The sequence below is a fragment of the Myiozetetes cayanensis genome, unplaced genomic scaffold (assembly GCF_022539395.1).
Source record: "Myiozetetes cayanensis isolate MyiCay16 unplaced genomic scaffold, myiCay2020 scf2-11, whole genome shotgun sequence".
Lineage (NCBI taxonomy): Eukaryota > Metazoa > Chordata > Aves > Passeriformes > Tyrannidae > Myiozetetes > Myiozetetes cayanensis.
This window is the reverse complement of record NW_026087411.1, coordinates 24230177-24252612: the sequence shown is the minus strand read 5'-3', so window position 1 is coordinate 24252612 and position 22436 is coordinate 24230177. Positions and strand designations below refer to the sequence as shown.

The following is a 22436-nucleotide window of genomic DNA, read 5'->3' as shown; positions in this document are numbered from 1 at the left end:
CATGTACAAGGATTATTTGCCTAAGAAGATTTGAGACTACGCTCTGCAACCAGGTTACAGAAAACACAGGACATGGAGTGATTCAGGAGAAAGTCCCTGTGTTAACTGTGATTAACAGTTCTCTGCTATCATGAGAACATTACTTTTGTACTACATTTGTAAGTAGGAATTACAGGACAGGCAAAGTCTGCCATATTTCATGAATGTAGAATTATCCTTCAGTCGGAAGCCTATAGATTTTTTGAAGTGGGTTTTTTTTTTTTTTAAAGTAGAGAAATAATTTTTAGAGGTATTTATTAATTCAAAGCACTTTGATGTTCCTCTCATAAATCTGCATAATCACATTAATTTATAAAATGTATAAAATTGAACTGACCTGATTTTTTTCACTAATGAAATGCATCACTTCAAAACTTATATTTCAACATTCATCCAAAATAATTGCACCACGTATCATTCAGCTTATATGCATACTTGGTAAGTTCTGCATTAATTTAATTTGTTAACAGTTTCTTTATTTCTACTCTTAACTTCTATATTTCAAGCACTGTAATATCAGACTAAATTATTAGCACTGAAATCCTGTTTCATTTACTCCAAGGGGAAAACAGACTGATGTCTACCTTTGAAGTATCAAATTCTACCTGAAATACATGGAGTGTTGCATTATTCCAAAACTCTCTTTTTCTCTCTCCTGTATTGGAAGTTTCAGTAAATATAACAGAAAGTTATGGTCTGGTTTTCTCTTTTAGCTAATTTCAGGAAAGAGTAGGGCTCACAAAACGGCAAACAGGTTGAGTAACACGATATAGGGGAATAAATAGTCAGCAGGAAAGGAAAAGGATTTTTTTATTAGAGGATTTTAATCTTACCGTGCTACAACTAAAAACTGGTCAATCTGACGGTCAGTAAGGGGGCTATCTGGATCCCATACTTTTACTTCCAGCTTTGCCTGTTCTCTGTCATCTAATTCTCCTGTCAAAAGGTAGATGGGACAAAACACTTATTACTCACAATGTTTTTCTCTGTGTAGTTCTTGTACTATGTTTAAAAGAGACATTGTACATTTTTAAACACATATACACACAGAGTACTTAACAATCAACTGTTATCCATTTAAATTCCATAATGTAGCATCATCAAAATAAATTTCTTCCGTTAACATCAACATTTCAATTTAAGGAGACATTCTTAGGAGATGTAGTATAAACGAACTTTAATAAAATGTGATTATAAAATTGAAACCATAACCTAAGTAACCAGTGGTTTCTTTAAATTGCTTCTCTACTATATCAAAGTTACTGTTTCACTTAAGACATACTAAAATTAATTTTACACTTAACCAGTTTTAGCAATTAAATTCAATTTGTATTCTATGCCCCCAAAATACAAATCATTAGGTAAAAATGCTGTCTAGTACATTTAAACATTTTTTTCACCTCTTCAGCCACTACATTATCTGTATGGTTAAAATAAATCATACTATTAAAATTGCTGTGTAGATTGACTAGTTATATTCTCCTATAAAGTAATACATAAAGCTACATCACAAGAAATTTACTATATACTACATCATTTCCCAACTCCATTTATCTGAACAGAGCAATTTGTGAGCACGCACATGGTCGAAACAACAGTGGTTGTTTCTGAAATTTAATTTGTCCTTTATTCATTATTACAAGAGTATGACATTTGTACTGCTTGGAAGAACAGTGAAGTGTGAATTCATTACAATGATTCACATTCATATGGAAGCATAGATCTTGTCTTGCCTACTACACCAATAGATTTTCCTGTAAAATAAGAAACATTTCAGAGGCTAATGGAGTAAGCACCATGTATTCTACTTGTCTAAGATTTACCTGTGGGATGTAGCTAACACATCTGTGGCCACAATAGATGAGAATAGTAAAGTTAAAATCATTGTCTTCCCTTGGTGTTTAAAATACAAATGTGTTCTTCCTTCAGTAAACATGTGAAAAACACTAATATTCAGTTGGCTGATGGTACTTGTCTGTGACTTTTATGAGCTACTATGAGAGTAAAAACCTGTTGTCAGACACAGCCATTCCACTCCCTTTGAAAATCTAGGCTGTGTAGACTGTGTAGGTACCTCTCTGAGCACACAGAAGATCACTTTAGTCTGTGCTATTTCTTATGACTTAATGAAAACAGCCAGTATAATCAAGACATTAAATAACCTGTACACTTAAGAGTCTGGAAGCAGACTGCAAACCAAGCACTGGCTCTTCTGAAATCACATCATATACGCTGAGTTCCTCTAGCACATTCGTTCTGAAAGGAAATTAATATGTGGTATATATTTATCCCTATCAAACACACAAGTTAGAACTGCACCATGCTGTTTCAGGAACAAATTTCACAGTCACATTCTCAGAAAAACACAGTACATTACTTTCTTCCAATGCACACATAATAAAGAATTGGCTTCCTGATGGGAATTCTGCGTCTCTTCGAGCTAATTCACATCTAGTACCGGAGACAAACTGTTAATTTCTGGCAATCTTGGATAGGATTTTAGGTCTATAAACTTATTCAATGGAGTACACACCTGTCAATACATTCATTTTTTCCATCTGTGACAGACACTTTGTGGGTGATGTTCTACATTTTATAAATAATCTCTGAGCACTTCATTTCAATCTGTTAATATATATTTTTTAAATATCTTTAATGTTATTTAACTGTTTCAGGACATCATATTCTGGAGATCATAATACTCAGGCAGAGTACACTTCTCACAAAGAGAAAACATTTTACAAGCACAGCATGAGTATTCAAAACATGTCACTCTCCAGATTCACTTTTGAAAAAAAAAATTGCAATACTGTTCTTTTTACTTAAACTAGAGGTAATTAAACAATTGCTTCTACAAAGTGTTTTAGTAACTCTTGATAAAAGTGATTTTGAAATATTGCCAAGCAGTATTTTATAATGGCAGTAGACATAAATAGGATACAAGCAATCGAATACCTATACCAAAAGAATCTAAACAGATAAGAGCTTTCCATAAAATAAGTGGTCTGTGCCAAACTGCACTTCAAAAAGAAGCTTCATTCAGATTTTCCGCTTAAATGGTAGGATATTATCACTTAAAGAGGAAAAGTAACCTTAAACAGATCAAATCATGGAGGTAGTCATGCAGTGCTGAAGAAATCTTTGGAAAGTTCATTTCAGGAGTAAAAATGAACATTCTTTCATAGACACTTCATTTGCATGTGCTGAAAGCATCAGTATAGGATGATCACATAAGATAAATAAATCTTATTTCAAAATAATAATTATATACCCCCTCTGCTTTATTTGACTATCTATCCTTAGTTAATCATGCCTGTAGGCATCCACATATTATAGGATTTCTAATGTGGCAGACCCCTTTAAAACTAAGATGCAATTTCTGTTAACACATCAACATTTACATTCTATAGTGTTAGAATTTGACACTGAAGTACAAGACATTTAAATTGAACAGATGATAAAGTTGTCATAGTATTAATTCCTTATACTGCAAAAACCAGGACACAAATGGAATGGGGGAGTTTAACACTTTCAGTGCATTTGAGAAAGTTCAATTTCATATGTATCATCTTTCCTCACTACCACCACCATACCAATTACAGCTTCTGAACAGTGGGTATGACATACCAATGTATCCAACTTACTTTAAGCATTGCTTATAATTTTATTACAGCCAATCTAATCCTGATGATTAATTTTACTGGGAAACACTAGTAGATGGTCAAAAATACTCCTGGTTTATGCCTCATCAATTATTCAATGCCTTACTTCTCATGGCTTTCTTCTAATAAAAAAAAAATTTAACTTTTTCTTCTTAAAAAAGGTAAAAAATTTGCATTTCAGTTAGTCATTTTAAAACAAATGGAAATATGATATGGCCCTCCCCAAAAATAAGTGTAAGAAAAAACCTACAAAAGTAAACCAAGTAAAGCTTTTAACCAAATGCAATTAAGATGAAGTGCAAGAAATTAAAGATCTTTTATACTTCACTTTCTGCAGACAAATACCACAAAGTTAACAAGTTACCTTAGATTCAGCATGACTCTATGTTGTTCTTATATCCAGCTAAAAGAAAACAACTTGCAATATAAACTATGAACGGTTTTTAAAGTGCAATTCTTTGAATTTAACAGATATATAACAATACTGCAATATTATATCCTTTTAAGAAACTGAAATATGAATCTATAAAAGTTGGGTTTTTTTAAAAAATGCTTTGCAATGAAACAATACAAATTCCACTTGTAATGACAAGTAGTTGATGAGGTATCTGACTGAGAAATAGTCAGAAGGACAGTTTTTAAAGACACTTGTGAGATATAAAGTCTTATTTTTGTATTTGGCATGATTTGCACTATTTTTCAAAATACCTTTTTATTCTCCTTCTCAAAAAGTAACTTAGTGGTCAATTCAATCCAAACATGCAAACTATACACCTGCAGTTCTCAGCTTTCTGAGTGAATCCACCTTTCAGGATATGCAAAACAGAGGTACCAGCTGCTTGATCCTTAATTGCACACAACAGAAAACCTGTAGTCGTGGTTTTTGGTCATAGTAAGGTGGCAGACATATCCATGGACAGTAGTTGGACACCAGACAGATAGTCTGAACCACAGAGTTCCTCCAAATAAGAAAAGTCATTCAGGGCTTAATACAATCTCCTGAAATCAGCCAGTTTTGATGTGTGCATCAATCACTCAGCTCACTAGATATCTAAGCACAAAAACAAGAAGGCAACTCAGTGTCTTTATCCTTGTGTGTCAGATTTATTCTTGTGAAAGAGGAATATCTCTTAGCTAAAGCTCCAAGGATGAGGAAGAGAAGTACTCAGGTTCTTATCCTCCGTTTGCCCAGTTCAACACCTAACACAATGAAATTGCTTTTACTGAAATATGGGTTCAGATTTAGTAGATAAAGCAATTAGCAGATTTTTTCCAGAACTCTTTGGCAGTTACCTAAATTGCAGGTAAATGTTTTTTTGAACATAGTTTCATGTGCTATTCTGTGTCATCACTGTACAAATAGGAAACTAATCAGTGAAAATGAGGTTTCAATTAATGAACCACATTCTCATGCTGCTATTTAAACTGTCTGCAAACATTTTCTCTAACTTACAGAGAAGAAAAATAAAATCATACTGAATTTTCTTGTAGTGTCTAGGTATGAACAAAGTTCCTGATGTTAAACCTGTCTGTCTAAAGCAAAATTTGAGCTTTTTCCTTGGATGAAAAGTTTCTAGTTCCCCACTAAAACAGTCAGCGTATTCATACTGCACAAAATTCTTACTAGTCATATTTATTTAATTTCTACCACTCTATCATTTCTAATTCTCACCAGTACTGATAATCAAAAATCATGCAGAAAAAAAGTTCAAAAACTTACACTCAACTCTTCAAAAAATAAAACTGAGTTATGTGCAAATAACTTCTCTGAAAGTAACATGAGAAAGCTTAGATCCTTTTAAAAGTGCAGGTAAAAGGAAAATCATTTGTTTATCTTTCAGTTTCAAAACAAACTCCCCTCTCCCTTAGCTTGCCTGACAGACATATATTCAGATTTCAATTAGTCATTCAGATAATGAGTTGTATGTTTACACAAATCTCATGGTAAAACTCAATTTATGAACTTAACACATGTATAAAGACTAGAAATGAAAACCAGGCTATGTATAGAGGTTACAAATGAAAGATATCAGGTGATACAGGCCTGTTACCTGTTTACAGACATTTAAACTGCTATTGAGCATTTTCAAAGCCAGTAGAACATGCATAGTCCAATCACCTTTTATCCTCTAGAGTTTGAATTTATAAATATATAAAAAAACCCAAAAAGTCATTCTTCACTTGAAAAATCTCTTTTGAAAAGAACTGCCTCCAATGACCTTAGAGTTCTCTCAATGTTCAGTCTTATGGTGTCTTATAAATCAATCGCTGATGATCAAAAAAAAAGACTCACAAAACACAAAAGAGATTTAATTCATTGTGTTCTAAATTCATAGAAATAAACAGAAAGAATTACACATTCAGAATAAACTGAGCTGTAACCATGCATTAGTGACCAACTTCTCCATAATGCTGCATCAGGAATAGCTGGCTTATGGAAATGCCCAGTGCGGGAAGGAAGGAACAAATGAGGCTGCCTCTTTCCCAAAACCCTGCAGAACAGTCTGCAAAAAGAAACTTACACAGATCAGAGAACATGGAGACATAATGTCCTAAAGTCACACTATTCCTCACTTTTTAGTCCTCACACTAAATCACATTCAGGTAGAAACCCTACAGTCCCAGATATGAAATAAGACCTTTCCATTTTAGGGTTTTTTTACGGTAAAACTAAAGGCAATGACTTTATTATATGCATGAAACTACAAGGTCACCTACCACTCAAGGGTAAGAGTAAATATTCAACTAATGAAAAGATACCTGAAATTCATCTTTATTTTGGAATTAGCTTATTGTACTCTTTTGATGTCTGTAAATAAACTTGAACAATGTGATTCCACACTCCCCACCATCGTGCAGTGGTCTAGCACCTATTCCAATCCAAATACAGAAAGATGGCAACAGTTTTTCTGAAATTCCTAAGCAACAACACACGAGGTAATACAGTTTTTAGGAAAGCATAGTGAAAGTGATTCTGTGTATAAACAATAAGAGTACCATACCATATATAAATAATAATATTTTAAATATTTGTTTTTAAAAAAGGGCTACCACAATGCCCAGACATTGCATTCCTTAAAAAAAAAATAAAAATCCCACACAAAAAACCAAACAAATGCACAGAAAACTGACCAAATTAAAATGAAATCTTTGGTCCTGCAGTATTGATTTGCTTTTTTTAAAAAAAAAACCTTAATGTTATAAATATGCAAATTCCCTGTGACTTCAGCATTCTAAAGATAAATAGGACTTTTCATGTGAAACAAAGCAATTTAGAGAAGAACTTTTTCTTTAGGATGCAAAGTATTTCGACTTATTCAAATGTAAAAAACCACATTTCATCTGCATCTGCTATTTGTTTTTCATCTTCTACAGAACAAACTTAAAAGAAAAATCAGACTTGCAGTAAAACAGCAAGAATCTGAACTTAGAATAAGTCCATTTAGGCAAAGTTACTGAGGTAGAAAATACAGCAAAGTCAATTAAACGCTGCGACATTGCTGCTTGAAAGGTGATTTGAGTGCTCACAGGGATAATAAGCACATACACAGCATACAATAAAAAAAGTGTATCCTTCACAAGACTGACTACCTGACAGAACTCATTTAGTACTTGACCAATCTCAGCCAAGACTCTACATCCATTATTGATAACAAAATCTTTCCAACAGCAATCATACACAACCTTCCACACCAACATCGCAGCACAGACCATTCATGGTGCAAATAGAAGGAAAAAGACAAGACAGCTACTTTAACCATTTCCTTCAAGCTGATGAAATATAGGAGGTTCATAACAAGCAGAAGACTGACAACAGAAGCTTAAGTCTCCTCAAGAAGCTAAAGACAGCAGGACATCATGGTTCTCTTTCTATGAAACTAAAACTCTGACTGACTTCTCTTCAAGTATAAATCAAAGTTGAGAAAGGCAGTCCCTGCTTTCACAGTTCAGGGTAGGGATAAAAAATAAGCCAAAAACAAACAAAAAGAAACAAACAAAAAAACCCCACCCATAACACACCTCAACTGTGGAACAGTTTTTATAAAATCTCATTGATAAGCAGCAGGATTTCCAACTCTTCCAACTTATCACTGGACTGTTAACCTAAAAGTTGTGAATGATCTGAGAACTGAAACTCAGAAATTTCTGCTACCCTATTATATACTTAGTATACTTGTACTATTCCTATATAAGGAATAAAAGAACCAACTTGATCCACATAATTGAATGTTTGATTAAAATTATACATGCACTTAATACCTAAACAAATTGTATCAAAAGGCAGCAAGTATTTTTAAATAACCTTGAAAAGACTTCATAAAACACTATGGTTTATAATGTAAAGCTTCAAATACCTAATTGAGCTCCTACAGTACATGTGCCTGTAACTCTAAACTACAGATTTTCCTTGCAACTACATGGTTAGGCAGAAGCAAAGTCTTTATGGAAAGCAGGTAGTGAAAGGTCACTTACTTGTGGTTTTGTTTAATTTATAGTAAAACCGATAAGAGCCTATAAACATGCATTTAATTGCCCAGCACATACATCACTAATTCAGCTCCCTAGAAGTGAGACTGGCAATCCCGATGTAAAGGATATTATCCTATTAAAATTTGACATGAGTAACATTATTATTTGTGATGAGCAAACACTTGACAGTTAATTATGCAAAATTTACGCTACTGAGCTTAATAATGAAAAAAAAAAAAATTTGCAAATCTGACAAGTGACTACCACATTTAAATTGGATAACCCTCAAGAAACAGCTTCTTCTTTTAGAAGGTATTACAGAAAAAATTCATGTTAAACTCAAAAGTGCAACCAACAGAAACTCCATTGGAGAATAAAATATATTTGGGTACATACAAACAGGAGTTTTATGATTTGTCAAGATATGTCTCATCTAATCGTAAACATCTGATCCATTTTAGATATCAATTGTGCAAGGGGGACTCTAGCTTTTTATACAAATACTTTGAGTATAGTTTATAATTTTATTTATTAGAAGGAAAAAAACCCACCAAAACATCAAAACCTTTGAACAGAACATCTTGCCTACAGGATGCTTCTTACTCCATTCCAGAGATTCTAATTCCTCTTCTGTATGTCTTAGTAAAGGCACAGGCTTCTTCCTTGCCCACTCCACATTCTTCCTATATCCCTTAAATGGTCAGAGTACCTAATTGTATCAGATAACTGCTCCATAAAGAATTCCCTAGAACACAGTGGTCTCCTTTTAAAGCCAGACGCAAGAAAAGAAGCACTGGGCTGCGAACAAGACTGCAGCTGGGAGGGGACCGTTAGCATGAGAAAAATTCCATGGAGCAGTACACAGACATCTCCATAACAGTGGCTCTAGGATCATCCCTCCAGGCTAATTAAAACAGGGACTTGCAAACAGTCTGCCATTGCTTGTAGGAGTACTCAAGCAGGACTAGCAGTCAGTTCTCTAGATACACCTCTAAACCGAATCATTCCACATCATACTTGTCACTCTCTTGATTTTTTTCTTTCCATACACCTCTGCACAGAAACTAAAAACTCACTTCCCAACTCAACCCTAACATACTCCCATTTCCTCTCTGACAAGCCTCTGTTTTGCTCAGTGAGCTCTGGTTCTACTAGACTTGCTCAGCACTCAGAATCCTTATAGCAAGCACAAGGAGCAGAGCCAGATGAGTTGACAGGAGCTTCTGCTACACTCAGGCAATTAACTTGCAGAACCATTCTCAGCAGGCACTTCCCACTGTTCAGATAAACATGTGCACACTGCTAGCTGTGGACAGCTGCCCCTGTGATGCTGCTCAGGATAACAGTTTGGAAATCTCTGTGCACCTAAAGATACCATTCAAGCACCTGAGCAACTTAAGCAGAGAAAGTTCAGAGTTAACTCCCTGTACAGTGTACTTTCTAGCTGGTGGCTTTGTGCTAAATCTTAAAAATTATTCCATATTTTCATAAGAGAAAACTTTTAAAGGTTAGTAGCTGCTCTGTTAAGTGACTCATACTATGCATATGTTATACTTTTTCTTATATTGCAGTATTATAATCTAATTATACTGAAAATTTTTGGTAGGTATTAATGCTGTTAGCTTAACATTAGTGCTTGCAGTTCCTAATCTTCAGGTGTTCCTTTTATTTTTAGACTAAGATTTGCTAAAAGCTCAACATATTTTTTCAAGCCGTTATGGAAAAGTCAGCTGAAACTGAGCATGCTAATGGCATTGACTGAACACACACAAAGAAATTATCTACTACCCAGCATCATCACTGGAGGGAAGGTGACTCTTGCAGCTTCTCTTAATGAAATGACTGTAGGTAAGGACAGAAAAAAAAAGATGCATCCTAAGATCATCCTTGAAGCGTGGGTGTTTTGATTAAATTGTCCACTCCCGTGCTTGTTTACTAAGAGGTAAACTTCCATTCCCAACTCTTTCTCTACAAAGACACACTACCCCAGGATAAAAGGCAGAAGACCATGGCCTGAATCTCCTCAGTAGTATGTGCTCCTCAGGAGCACAATAGTACGATTGTTTCATGTCAGAAATCTCAGCAGGTCCCTAGCTCAAACTCCTCCTCTAAGCAGATTTAGCTCTAAGATCAACCAGAGCTGTATTTTCTTGGATCCTGAAGACCTTTAAGGACAGAGATGACACAACCTCCCTGTGTACTTGCTCCACCATCTGACCATCCTTATGGGAAAAAAAAATTATGCTCATGGCCATTTTGAATCTCTTACTGAAAGTTATGACAGCTTTATCCCATCCTCCCACTATGCAACCCTGTCAAGAACCTGTCTGTCTTCTCAGCAATATCCCCCCAGCCACTGGGGGGCTGCTGTTGGTCTCCTGCTGTGAAATCACCATTTCTCCAAGTTGCACAAGCTCAATTCCCTCAGCCTGTCCTTGAAGGACAAGTGCTCTAGCCCTAACAAGTGTGACAGCCTTCACCGACTTTACTTCAGTTTACAAGTAACTTTCCCATACTGAGGGACCCAAACCTGCATGCAATGATTAGATGGGATCAGTAAAGGGGAATGACCACTTGCCTTGATCTGTGTGCCAGGTGGCCACCTTCACTACCAGAGCTCACTGCTGGCTTACCTCCTCTTGCTGTCTGCCTGTATCCTAGGGCCTTTCCCACAGAGCTGCTCCTCTCAGCATCTTCATACCCAAATAAATTTCATACATTTATGAAATATACGAATAAAAGTACTTTCATATGCTATAATTTTCCCTTCAGCTCAGAAAAAATTATGGGCATCTCATGCCACAAAGCAAAAACACTGTCTTTGTGATTCAGACACATTACCAGATGTGGGGTAATTTTCTTTCTTGTCACTCTACTTTCGTCCTCATACTTGCTACAACATTACCCAAATTTCAGAGAGCATTCAAATGACTAAAGCCTTCTCAGACCATCAGTAGAATTAAAAGGTCTATAAACTACCTAAGGGTCCAAGACCTTGACTTAACCATGTTACATTGCCTAACACAGGACTGTTCTACCAAATCCTGGTACAAAAACTGTTCACGCACAATTGCTTCGCAAAGCAAATTAACCATCAGAAAATTTATTCTGACAAATTACAGATATTCTCTAATTTTATTTTAAATAATAGAAAACAGTTACTATAAATTGTATTAGCTTTCTTGAAAATACAATTTAGTACTTTTTTTGTTTGGTTGAAGTATTTTTAGTCAGAATATTACTGCAAATAGTTTCACTAGACTTCCAAATCATGACAACAAAGCAGTCAACAAAAATATTTTTTTTAGGTTTATTTAGAAAATATCCTTTGCTGCAGAAGTTTTAATAGAGCTTTGACAAAGAAACAATTATTGACCTTTTGTGCCTTTTTTGCAGCCTTTCCACAAATCCGTGAATAAATGAAAGTAAGCATTACTTAGGAAATTACTGAGATTACTGTAAGCAATTGGCTTCCCTATCTGCAACACCACTTTGACTGTATGCGTTTAGCTAAGTTGCCATGCATTTTACTTTGTGTAAACGCATTGACATTGTGTGACAACTACAATTAGGCCTACAATAGCACACATGAGGCAGAAAGACCAATGCAGGCATATGACAGAAACAATTATGCATTATATGAAATCCTGCAGAGCAAAAAATTCCCACTTACTCCCATTCTTAAGCATTATCCTACTTGCTAAATGATATCCCTAATGCTATGCCAGCACTTTTCTCTCTGTCATTCTCTGCTTGTTAGTGAACCATGTAAGACAACCTGTCACTGCGTCAGTAGTTCCACTGCTGAGCCATACTGGTTGAAATGCCAGAATTTAAAAACATTTGGATTTTAAAGTTGTGAGACAGGGAAAAAAAAAAAAATCAATGTTACATAAAAGTCTATCACATATCTAAACTGATTTGTCTTGGTGTAATTTCGCTATACACAAAACAGGACTAAATAAAAGCTGTTAAAGGTGACAAGAATTTAACCATATTCAGAACAATTTATTAAAGTATGCCTTGTAATCAAATAACGGTGATAATAATTACTTGCCCAAAGCGAAATTGTATAGGTTTCTTTTCCTTGCTTGTTTGGGGTTTTCAGTTTTGTTTGTTGAACTTTGTAGTCACACATTTTAGAAGCTGTTGATCAAACCAGGCAGTGGAATGGGCGGCCCTGGGAAGTGGTGGATTCCCTGGAGGTTTTTAAGATGCGACTGGATGTGGCACTTAGCGCCATAGTCTAGTAAGCGCAGTGGTAGTGTATCAAGGGTTGGACTTGATGATCTCAGAGGTCCTTTCCAACCCGGTTGATTCTATGAGTCTATGAAATACAGTGGGTGGATGCACCAGACAGCAGCTTCTGGCCATTCGCATGCAGAGAACCACGTACCTTGCTCCTGTACTGTAGAGATGCTTGAAACAAGATACTCTTTGTCCAAATGCGTGCTTTTGCTTATCAGAGATAAACCTTTTTAATTCCTGCTTTGCACAGAGGAGGAGAATGTCTCCAGTGTGGGGTATAATAATAATGACCAGTCTTCACGAGTGAAGATCCGGGGAAGGTCTTTACACCTTCCAGCCTGCGCATTGGATTTTTTAGGTGAGACACAGTGCGCGCGGAACTGAGCCCACCCTTTAATCCTAAGGTTCATCTGCCGGGGCCAAGCGAGCTTGGACGGTGGCAGCGAGGTCCTCAGGACGTAGATGGGTTGCCTTTAAGGGCTAACGAGCTCCATCTGCCCGGGAGTGTCCCTGACCGGGAATCGAATCTGGGCCTCTGCGGTGACAGCGCCACGCCCTTAACCACTAGACCACCAGGGGCTCCCAGTGTGGGGTAACAGACTTGAAAATAAACTGCTACATCCACAAAATAAGCCACTGGACAAAGTGTTTTTAAAATAAAGAAAGGACCTTCTTCAGTACCCTATTAGTCAAAATTTAAGTCAACACTGTAGAACACAGCCTCCTGTTCTCCAGTGTATTAAAAGAAAATAAGACAAAATCTTCAAACCAGAGTCTAGACAAACTGGAACACTTGGCACTGGGGGGAAGGAAGGGTTTCACACAACCATAACATCATTCAAATCTGACAACTTTTACTCCCACATTTTATTCCCAAGGATGTTGATAACAAAAGTGGTAAGACTGCTGAAAGCAATCTGGTCTGGTCTTTCTCCAAAGTTACAATCTTCACTAAATGTGTGATCTAGGTGATTTCGCTAAACCATTATAAACAAAAGGGGCAAAGAAATACAAGGCATATGCATTTTGAACCAAATTTAAACTTTGTTTATAATTGTTTACTGCAACTGTGTAAAGGATTCATGATTCAATGCATCTCCAAAGTGGAAAAACAGTTGAATCTGGAATACCTCATCACGCATCTTGATTTTAATAAAACTTTTAGTCTTTTGAAAGTAACTGTTCTTTTAATTTCAAAAATTAAGAAGAAATATAAAGTTATCCATTACACCCATGGGGTAGGGGGAAAAAGGTATGCTGCATTATCCAAAGCCTAATCATCCAGTTTTGGAGAATGTTTTACTCAAGAACACAGAAATGGTAACATCAATGCATGGGAGAAAAAAATCTATTCCTAGCAAAAAAATGCACATGTTTCTCCAGTAAACACTAAGAAAACCCCACCACCACCAAAACCCCAATAGTCCATTCAGACAGAACATAAGTTATCATAGTATGGAGAAAGCAATTTGAATGTTTAATCTATTAGAATACATCAATGTATTTACATTAAAATAACTTAGTGGTTACAGAACTCTTCTTTATTTTTCAGCCACGTTGTGACTGGTCTGGAATTTGCACTGGCAGAATTGACATGTCTTCAGTCATTTGAATTGGATTTATATGTCAGTAACTTTGAATATAAAACAACTGATGGTATGTGAACCTTGGGTTTTCCTGGTTTTTTTTTAAATGGGTTTGGGGATTTTCCGTAAACATAAAATATGCCTATCAATCACCTTCAAAAAGTTATTCTTCCTTTACATTAGAGGAAAAATTTTATGTGTGAATAAATTTAGCAATGTCTTCTCTTTTATTATACTATACTATTATTAAATGATATAAAACTTGATTTTTCCTAATTGACTTAAAGTTGTCTAAATTCTTTCCTTTAATATAAGATGATTGCTCTAACTTTTAAAGAGTCATACATTATAGCATAATAATTTAAAGATACAGATCACTAGCCACTATTAACAGTACAGGCTGGAAAATCTACATAAAGATTGAAAATCTTCACAGAATCCCATAAATTCCAAATATAATTATTTTATTCTATTAATTTTAAAAATAGTTTAGATTTGTTTTCATGAATGAAAAGACTTGACAGTGAATGGATTAGCTTCCAAGGCCATCAGTTTACATAAAGAAACAGTAACAGCTGAATTATCATTTGTTTTTCCCTGGAGTTCAGAGGGTTATGGAAACATTTAGATAACAATCAGTCAAAACTACCATAATTCAGATATTTTTATCCTCCTAAAACCAAACCCTTTTTTCCACCAGCCACTTGAAATAAGTGCAGATTAATCCAGCTAAACTGCTCCAGTGCTCCACATACCAACAGATCCTTGGTTTGTGGGTTTGGTGTTTCTAAACTTTGATGGACTATTATTTTCTTCTAGAGACAGCAAGAAAACTGCATCACTTATTGCATTTTGGGGATTAACAGGGTGTGAGAAAAAGAAGACAGTAACAGTGAAATCGTGTGTTTATGATGTAAGAGAGATGATTTACTCACTTAACTAAATTAAGTATTTAACACAGAATGTTAAGCTCCAGAAGAACTTAGTAATTCCCTTTTAATAAATATGGAATTTAACTTTAGAAAAAAAACCAAATAAGTAAAATTTCAACAGGAAAAACATTTACTTTATATGTAATATTTACTATTTCATAATTAGGCTCTGTCTTTAGTAATTTAAGTAAGCAGAACTCAGTAGGAAAAGACTTCCTGCCTGGCAGACAAGCCCAGCTTATCCTGAAAATCCTACAGTTCAACAAACTGCTTTGGAATCACATCAGTACTTCCTGGCTACTTGATACACACATTGAGACAGTCATTTGCTTTTAGTCCTCTGGCAAGCTTTCCTCTTGAGCATATGAATGTCTACATAAATATTTTTTTTTATGACAGCTCCATTTTACAGCAAGAATAGCAGTGAATATTCTATTTATAAACTTGTTCTGAAACAAGTTTGTACACCTTATAAACAAATCTGGAAATGACCTCTTATAGTTTATTTCTGATTATTAAAAGTCAAAGTAAAATTGCAGGTGATCTACTAGAGAGTATTCATTTTAAAATAATTTGCCATTTGCCAGAAATCAAATTATTCTTGTTTTATACAAATTATTCTCATTTCATACGTTTATTAAATAAGCTCTGTGTAAATTGGAAATAATGCCTTTTCTTTTGCAGACATAAGACACAGGTGCTTACAGTTCTTTAATGTCACCCAAACATTAAATAAACATTGTACTTGAAATTTTGTTTAAAACAACAGTTCTCAGGTAGCAAAATACTAAGGTACAGGTAGTTATGCTAGACTATAAATAAATAAAATAAAATTTAGAAATTATCAGTGATTTTAAAGCTATGCCAAGGCTAGAAACATTTGTTTCAAACATGCTACAAAACAGAGAAGATGCTTTGATGAAAGACAGCATTTTAAAATAAGAAGACACAAAGAAATATTTTCTACGCATAGTCTGCTTAAAAAGGAAGAGAGCAAATTTATTTTTCACTTATTTCACTACTGTGTTATGATTCTATAAAATGGCTTGGTCCTCAATATCTTCTCTCCATGCAGCCTATATTAAAGAACTAACCAGACCATGCAATTAAACAAACAAATATCAAATGCCTAAACTGCATTATGCACAAACTGGAAATGCACAGTGTCTTTTCAACAGCTATTCAAGCACCCTTTCCTTCTTTCTTCCTTTCTAATATCTAGCAGTATCCATGAATTTTCTCAGACCTACCATTTTACTTTCTCTGCCTCTATGTACTAGTTTAGTTCAAGAGTCAGCATGAGCAATATTGCAAGATAAGGATTTTTACTTTTTTCACTAATCAAAGATCACGTATTTACCTTCTGCAAGCATGTCTGGCACATCTGCTTGATATCTAGGCCCCACTCTGATTTCTCCCTTGTCTGCTAAAAGCGTTTTCAGTGATGGATCATATACCAGTGAATAAAAAAAAGTATCCTAAAAAAGAAGACACATTTGCAACAGCATAATACTCTTTAAAACTGGGTTTTTAAACCTGTAACACCTTCCTTTTGGAAATCTGCACGCTTTACAGAACCCAGGTTTGGTACATAAATCCTATTTATATATAATACAGATGTTTCATGAGTGCTTTTAAAAGGGTAATTGAAGCTTCTGTCTTTGCTGGGACTTATTTCAGAACTGAGCAATAATGAAAAGATTCATACACAAAAATATATCAATGGATTTGAAAATGTTAACTTCTTTTTGAATTTAATGTGTTTCCACTCGTAAGCATCTCTACTGTACTGACTTTGCATGATAAATTAGTCTCAAAACTCATTAAACACTGTGAAAACCCTTCTTAGACATAAAAATAGTATCGGCAAATCTGGTACAGTACCTAAAATATTTTACCAATTATCAGTGGTTTTGGTGTAGAAATCAAAAAATAAAGACATGCTAATTTCAGTTTAAAACCACTGTCTGTCTGATTTTATATTAAGACACTACAAAGAAAAATAATCTGAAGGTGTTTTGCACTACATAATGCAATTATCTTTCAAATTCTTGGGGAATTTTCTTCCCTTCTGCTAAAGCTAAGCATTCTAAGTACTTGCCACAGGAAATGAAAACTGAGGAAATACTTTCCATACATTTAAAAAAAAAAAAAAAAAAAAAAAAAAGCTGTGTGAATTCTCCCTTAAGTATCTGCTACAGAAAAACATCTGTATATTTTTCTTCTGTAAGATACCACATAAATTACTTCAAATTAATTATTTTCTAAATGCAAACATATTGACAACAAACCCGTCGTTTAAGAGCATCAATTAAGATTTTATCCAATAACTTTTTTGAAATCAGTGTTTTCAACAACATAATTTTTCTAACGTATGATTCAAGAAGAGGTTTTCAAAGTACTGTTTGCCCATTTATTAAAAATACAGCTGTAAAAGACCACACTCATTACAGTATTTACCCAAATAGAAATCATATATTACCTCTTTCTCCAGGTATGACAGTACAGATTCTGTCTCATTCAGAAGTGCAACACTGCATTTTCCCCTACACAAACACAAGGAAGAATGGTTATTTTGTAAAAAGTTCAAATTTTCATTAAGGAAAAAGTTATTTACCAGAAAACTATCTAGATATACTTCAAACTTTTACACTAAAAAAATATAAAAATATTGTAAGATATAAAAATGAACATTGTCATACTTTAAAGATACCAAAATAAAATGACAAAACAATTGAATAAATGGCTGTACTGACCCACACTCAGATACACTGGAATTCCATCAAAATGGAAAATAGTTTCAAGAATGGAGAAGCAAAGAAGGTGAAGAGGTAGTACGGCAAACAATATACACACACTCAATTAATAAAAAGGTCTGCATCAATGAAATATTGCCTCCAAGTGACTTACCGCCCGTAAGTTCAGTGCCTAATTTGAAAATAAATAACCCAAACTAGAAGGAATATAAGGGTTTACCAATGTCCTGTAAAAATAAAGTGCTTTTCTCTTTTGAACAGAATTGTTTCTGAGAATCAATCATGGAATTCTATTGATTTCTTCTATGACCACATTAAAATGCTGATGATCACATTTCTATGCAGGCTCCTGTTATTCAGTAGCAGTACAGACCTGTCCATGTGTAACACCTGTAGCTAAAGCAATGGGAGTTTGGCCCCACTACCCCCACCCCTTTCTCATCCCCTTCTCCCCCAACATTCCTCTGTCTCCAGCTTCTTTGCAAATAATTTGCAAAATTATTTTTAACAAATGGTATTTTAAAGAAACACACATGGATCTGGATGAAAAATGTTAAGTGTGCTGAATCATCTTGTTAGCAACTGGCATTTCTATGTTATAATTTACAACTAAACTGCCATCATATATATATAATTATAATATATACTTATTACCTTTTGCATACAGCACCTTGTATTTCATGCACTTAACCTTCAGTTTAGTTGGTATTTACCAAGAGGTTCCAGTGGCATTACACATATGGCTACAGGACCTCTGCCAGAACACTCATCTCCTATCTCCTTCTCTCATTGAACAGACCAGTATACAAATATAGAAAGATTAATTGTTTGCAGAGATCTTATTGATTTTAAGATAACAGCAAAGAAGGTATTGTAAAAACCTGTCTGTTCTTGTCAGTGGATGCCAACTGCTAAACTCAACCAGAAACTCTGGATGCCAATGGCTAAGGGCTGATCATTAGGCGAACATACCCAGTTAACGTTTTATTCATTGCCACTGCACATCCTGGGCAAGGGGGTTAATCCACACATTAAGACTATGGTACATAACCTCCTGAACTTCTCTTCGTTGTCATGTTGTCATACCTGTCAGAAGAACCACACCACCAAAGAGAAATGGTGGGAAAATGAGCAAGAAAAATCTGAGCACAATGGACAAGAGCAAAGGAAAAGACTCCTCTAGTAGGAAACCTTCTCTATACTCCACTCAGGTCTTTGAAGGATTTTTTGACACTTTTGGCCTTGATAATTCCAGAACATTCACTTATAAAAATTAATTATATGTTATACCGTGAAGTCAGTTTACCAACTTAATTTTAATGTTTTTTGGTGTCTTTTTAGAGTAAAAGGCTAAACGAGAGTTTACCTTTCCAGTCAGCTTCTATTCCATATACCTCTAGAAAGTTCTCTCTTCACTACAGTCTACCCTTATTTAATTCCAATTACTGCAGAGGTGTTCATTGCTTCACTGCCATCACGACTGCAGGAGCATTTTATTGACTGACCTCAGATTTTGTTGCTGGTAATCTAAAAAATTCATTTTATTTCATTAAGAGACAAGCTTAATCCCCCCAGCATGTCTTTTAAGGGAGTGAATTTCTATTTGAATGTTACATTTCTTTGAACAGCATATTAACCATGTAATGGCTGGAGTCATACAGAGGTAACATTTTGTATGCATATATGACCTCTCACATGCATAGACGAGAGTCTCAATAAAGACAACACTAGACATGCAGTAGTAGATACCAGACTAAAACAAAAACAAACAAACAAACCACTAAAATCCCCCACATTAGAAACGAGGTAAATCAGACTTTTTTTCTAATTTTGCCTCTATATATTACAGATACCATTTTCTATAATCTAGAAATCTGCAATACTTAAAACAATGTTTTGAAATCTTTACAAAATTAATAAAAGCCTACTGTTTATATATCTCCTCTCCCCCCCCCCCCATCAGAGGAAAATCTTATCTGTCTAGTTGTAAATGGTCTGTCTACTGGGTTGAACCAAGCATGTAGTTCATTATATTGTCTCCAGCATCTCTCAATCATGGATGCTGAGGAAATGACTTAAGTGAATATCGATTTGCAGTGATGTCCCTTAATATTCTCCAACCACCACTGCACTTTTCACCCTTCTTCCAGCACCAATAATCAAAAAGCCAACATCATTTAAACTACATTACAACAAGACTTGGGAGTTATTTCTCTAAGGTATGTATTTGAAAACCCAGAGTTTCTCTAGATTTTAATATAAAATATTTTCCTCCTCACAGTGTTCTGGAACTTCATTTATTATGTTTTTAAACAATTACAGATAACTGGGACAGATGGAGCTATATCAAATAAACATTCAAAGTAACAGGATAAAATCTGACTGTTCTAAACCAGACACAGAAAAGAAAGGGGGAGCTAGCTACCTACAAAAACAAACAAAAGAGAATGTACACTGCATTTACCAGATTATAAAATCAGTTACACACCAAAATAAAATTATACTCTTTTTGCAAAGATAGGATTTTTGAAAGATTTAAGTATTATTTAGACAGGTAGTGTACAAAGCCATAGTTTCATTGTTCTGTTGGAGTCTCCTGCCTGAAATGTTAAATTATACAGCATTTGAGAAATAAATAATAATTTAAAAAAAAAAAAAAAGTGGAGAGCTGTCTACTGTTTTTTCACATAAGAAACCTTCCTCTTATGCAAGTGATTCTCTGATTTAAGCTGTATTCCTCCACCAAGCAGCATTCTTGACTTAACTGGTATCATCTGGATGAACTACTAGTAAATAGCACCAGAAGGTCTCAGTGACCTTAAGATGGCATGTCTGGTTTTGACCCTTTTCTCAAATTAAAGATATTCACAAAATTTTTTACTTCCCACAGATTTAGGAAAAATTTATCCTGTATGAATGTTGAGGGAAAATTTCAGCAACCTCAGCAATGCACAAATAACATTAAACAGAAAAAATAAGTTAGCTTTTATATTTTCACTTACAATTTAATTCTGATGAGACTAAGTTGTGCCTTTAGAATTCTTTCTGCTCTTAGATGTACTTTGTATTTAAACTGGTCACAAAAGTTATTCCACTCAGCTGACAACAATGCCAACAACTTGTAATATTATTAAATCAGTCAGCAACAAAAGTAATTTAGAGGTCTTGCAGTAAAAGGGGACAACAAAACTTGTCTATATATATGGTCATGGTATTACCAGCATCTATCCTATAAACCACTCAGGATTCATTTGCTTCTCCTGTCCTAGCAACCAGAGCCACAACTCCTAACTTTTTTCTTTAAAACACTAATCATGTGAACGCTCTTTTCATATGCTACACCTTCCTTCACTCTCATTTGTTAGGAGCTCTTGTCTGCTGGTCATTTTTTTTTTTTTTTTGTCTGTTTCAGGTGACACCATCAGTCGGTTGATAATTCCTGAACATTTACAGCCATGAGCTAAGGGATGCCTGACAAGCTATTTCTCCACGCCTACAATGTACTTCCATACTGCAGGGAAGCCCTTCTGTTCCAATATATAAATGAGACCATTTATTCTCCACAAAAAAACTACTTTGGAAAAAATGCCTTGATGATTTTGTAGGAAAGGATTTCTTCAAAAGCCTTGGAAAGAAAGTCAGGACCATGCAGTCCCAAAACCAAAACACTAATCATCTACAACCAAAACTGCAAAGCACAGAGACACTAACATTAAGATTATAAGGAAACTCTAAGACATACTGCTCACTGTGGTAGATAGAAGTCTCAATGCAGTGAACATAAGGATTTATTTTCCCCCTTGCATTTTAGGGAGCTATTTTTCATGGAGGGCAGGGAGGTTGTCTACTGTAGAACAAAGAAAAGGAGAATAAAAATAAATTTTAAAAAATAAATGGCAGCTTTGTGAGACCCTCATAAGTAAGACTGTCTTGGGCAATTCAATAAGGAGTTAATGGAAATCAACACTCCATGTGAGATGTCATTTAGTATGCGAGTCCTGAAAGACAGATTTCAAAGACAGTAAGCAGAGACAGGACCTAATAAACCTTGAAAACTAAAGACAAAAATGATCCACATTTCAGTGAGACCCAACAGAGAAATGAAAAACATATAGGAACATATTTCAGAAAATATTGTGGCAACTATCAATATTTAGAATAGAGAAGTACAAGACCGCCCTTACTAACCTGTTCCAATGAACACAAAAGATGAAGATAACCAGCTCAAGAATTTAAGTAGCATGAAAATAGTTGTACCAAGGCTATTATACAAGACAATGTTATGAAAAGATTTCAATATAGCCTATTTAAATAACCTAGAGCAAAACATCAAACTGTCCAGAAGATAGACTTAAATGATTTCTTTTTTGCACTGTCTGGGTAATTGTTCTTTAATGAGTTTTTCCTTAAAGTAATCAGAAATATAGATTGAAGTCTTTACCAAAGTTTTAAAAAGCTGATGCAAACTCTTGTATTTTAAAACTAACAAAATTACTCAAAATAACAGCAACTGTTTCATCTTTTAAGGTCCCCGCTTGTTTCAGCATAGCCCTAATTTTTAAACCAGTGGAAACCTCTACAGTTCCTTTTCTGCTGTTCTTGCAGGCTGTTTCTTCATGTTTTCATCAGATGAGTAAGACAGCTCACAACATACAAATCTTTTTTTTGAAACAGGAGGTATGGAAAAAAAAAGAAAAAGAGAAAACATAACACTTACTGCTTGTCAACCAGTACAAATGATAG

General features: G+C 34.8%; 1 protein-coding gene across 4 annotated transcripts in view; it reads right to left on the bottom strand.

Moving 5' to 3' along the window:
- The window catches only part of MTA3 (metastasis associated 1 family member 3), a 134694-nt gene that overhangs the window by 81380 nt on the left and 30878 nt on the right, over positions 1–22436 (bottom strand). For all 4 annotated transcript variants that reach the window (XM_050315242.1, XM_050315243.1, XM_050315241.1 and 1 more), the window contains exons 5-7: positions 17420–17483; positions 16298–16415; positions 873–975 (exon numbers count right to left, since the gene is read on the bottom strand). In XM_050315242.1, coding sequence (XP_050171199.1) covers positions 873–975; positions 16298–16415; positions 17420–17483 — 285 coding nt within the window. The remainder of the gene's footprint in view (positions 1–872; positions 976–16297; positions 16416–17419; positions 17484–22436) is intronic.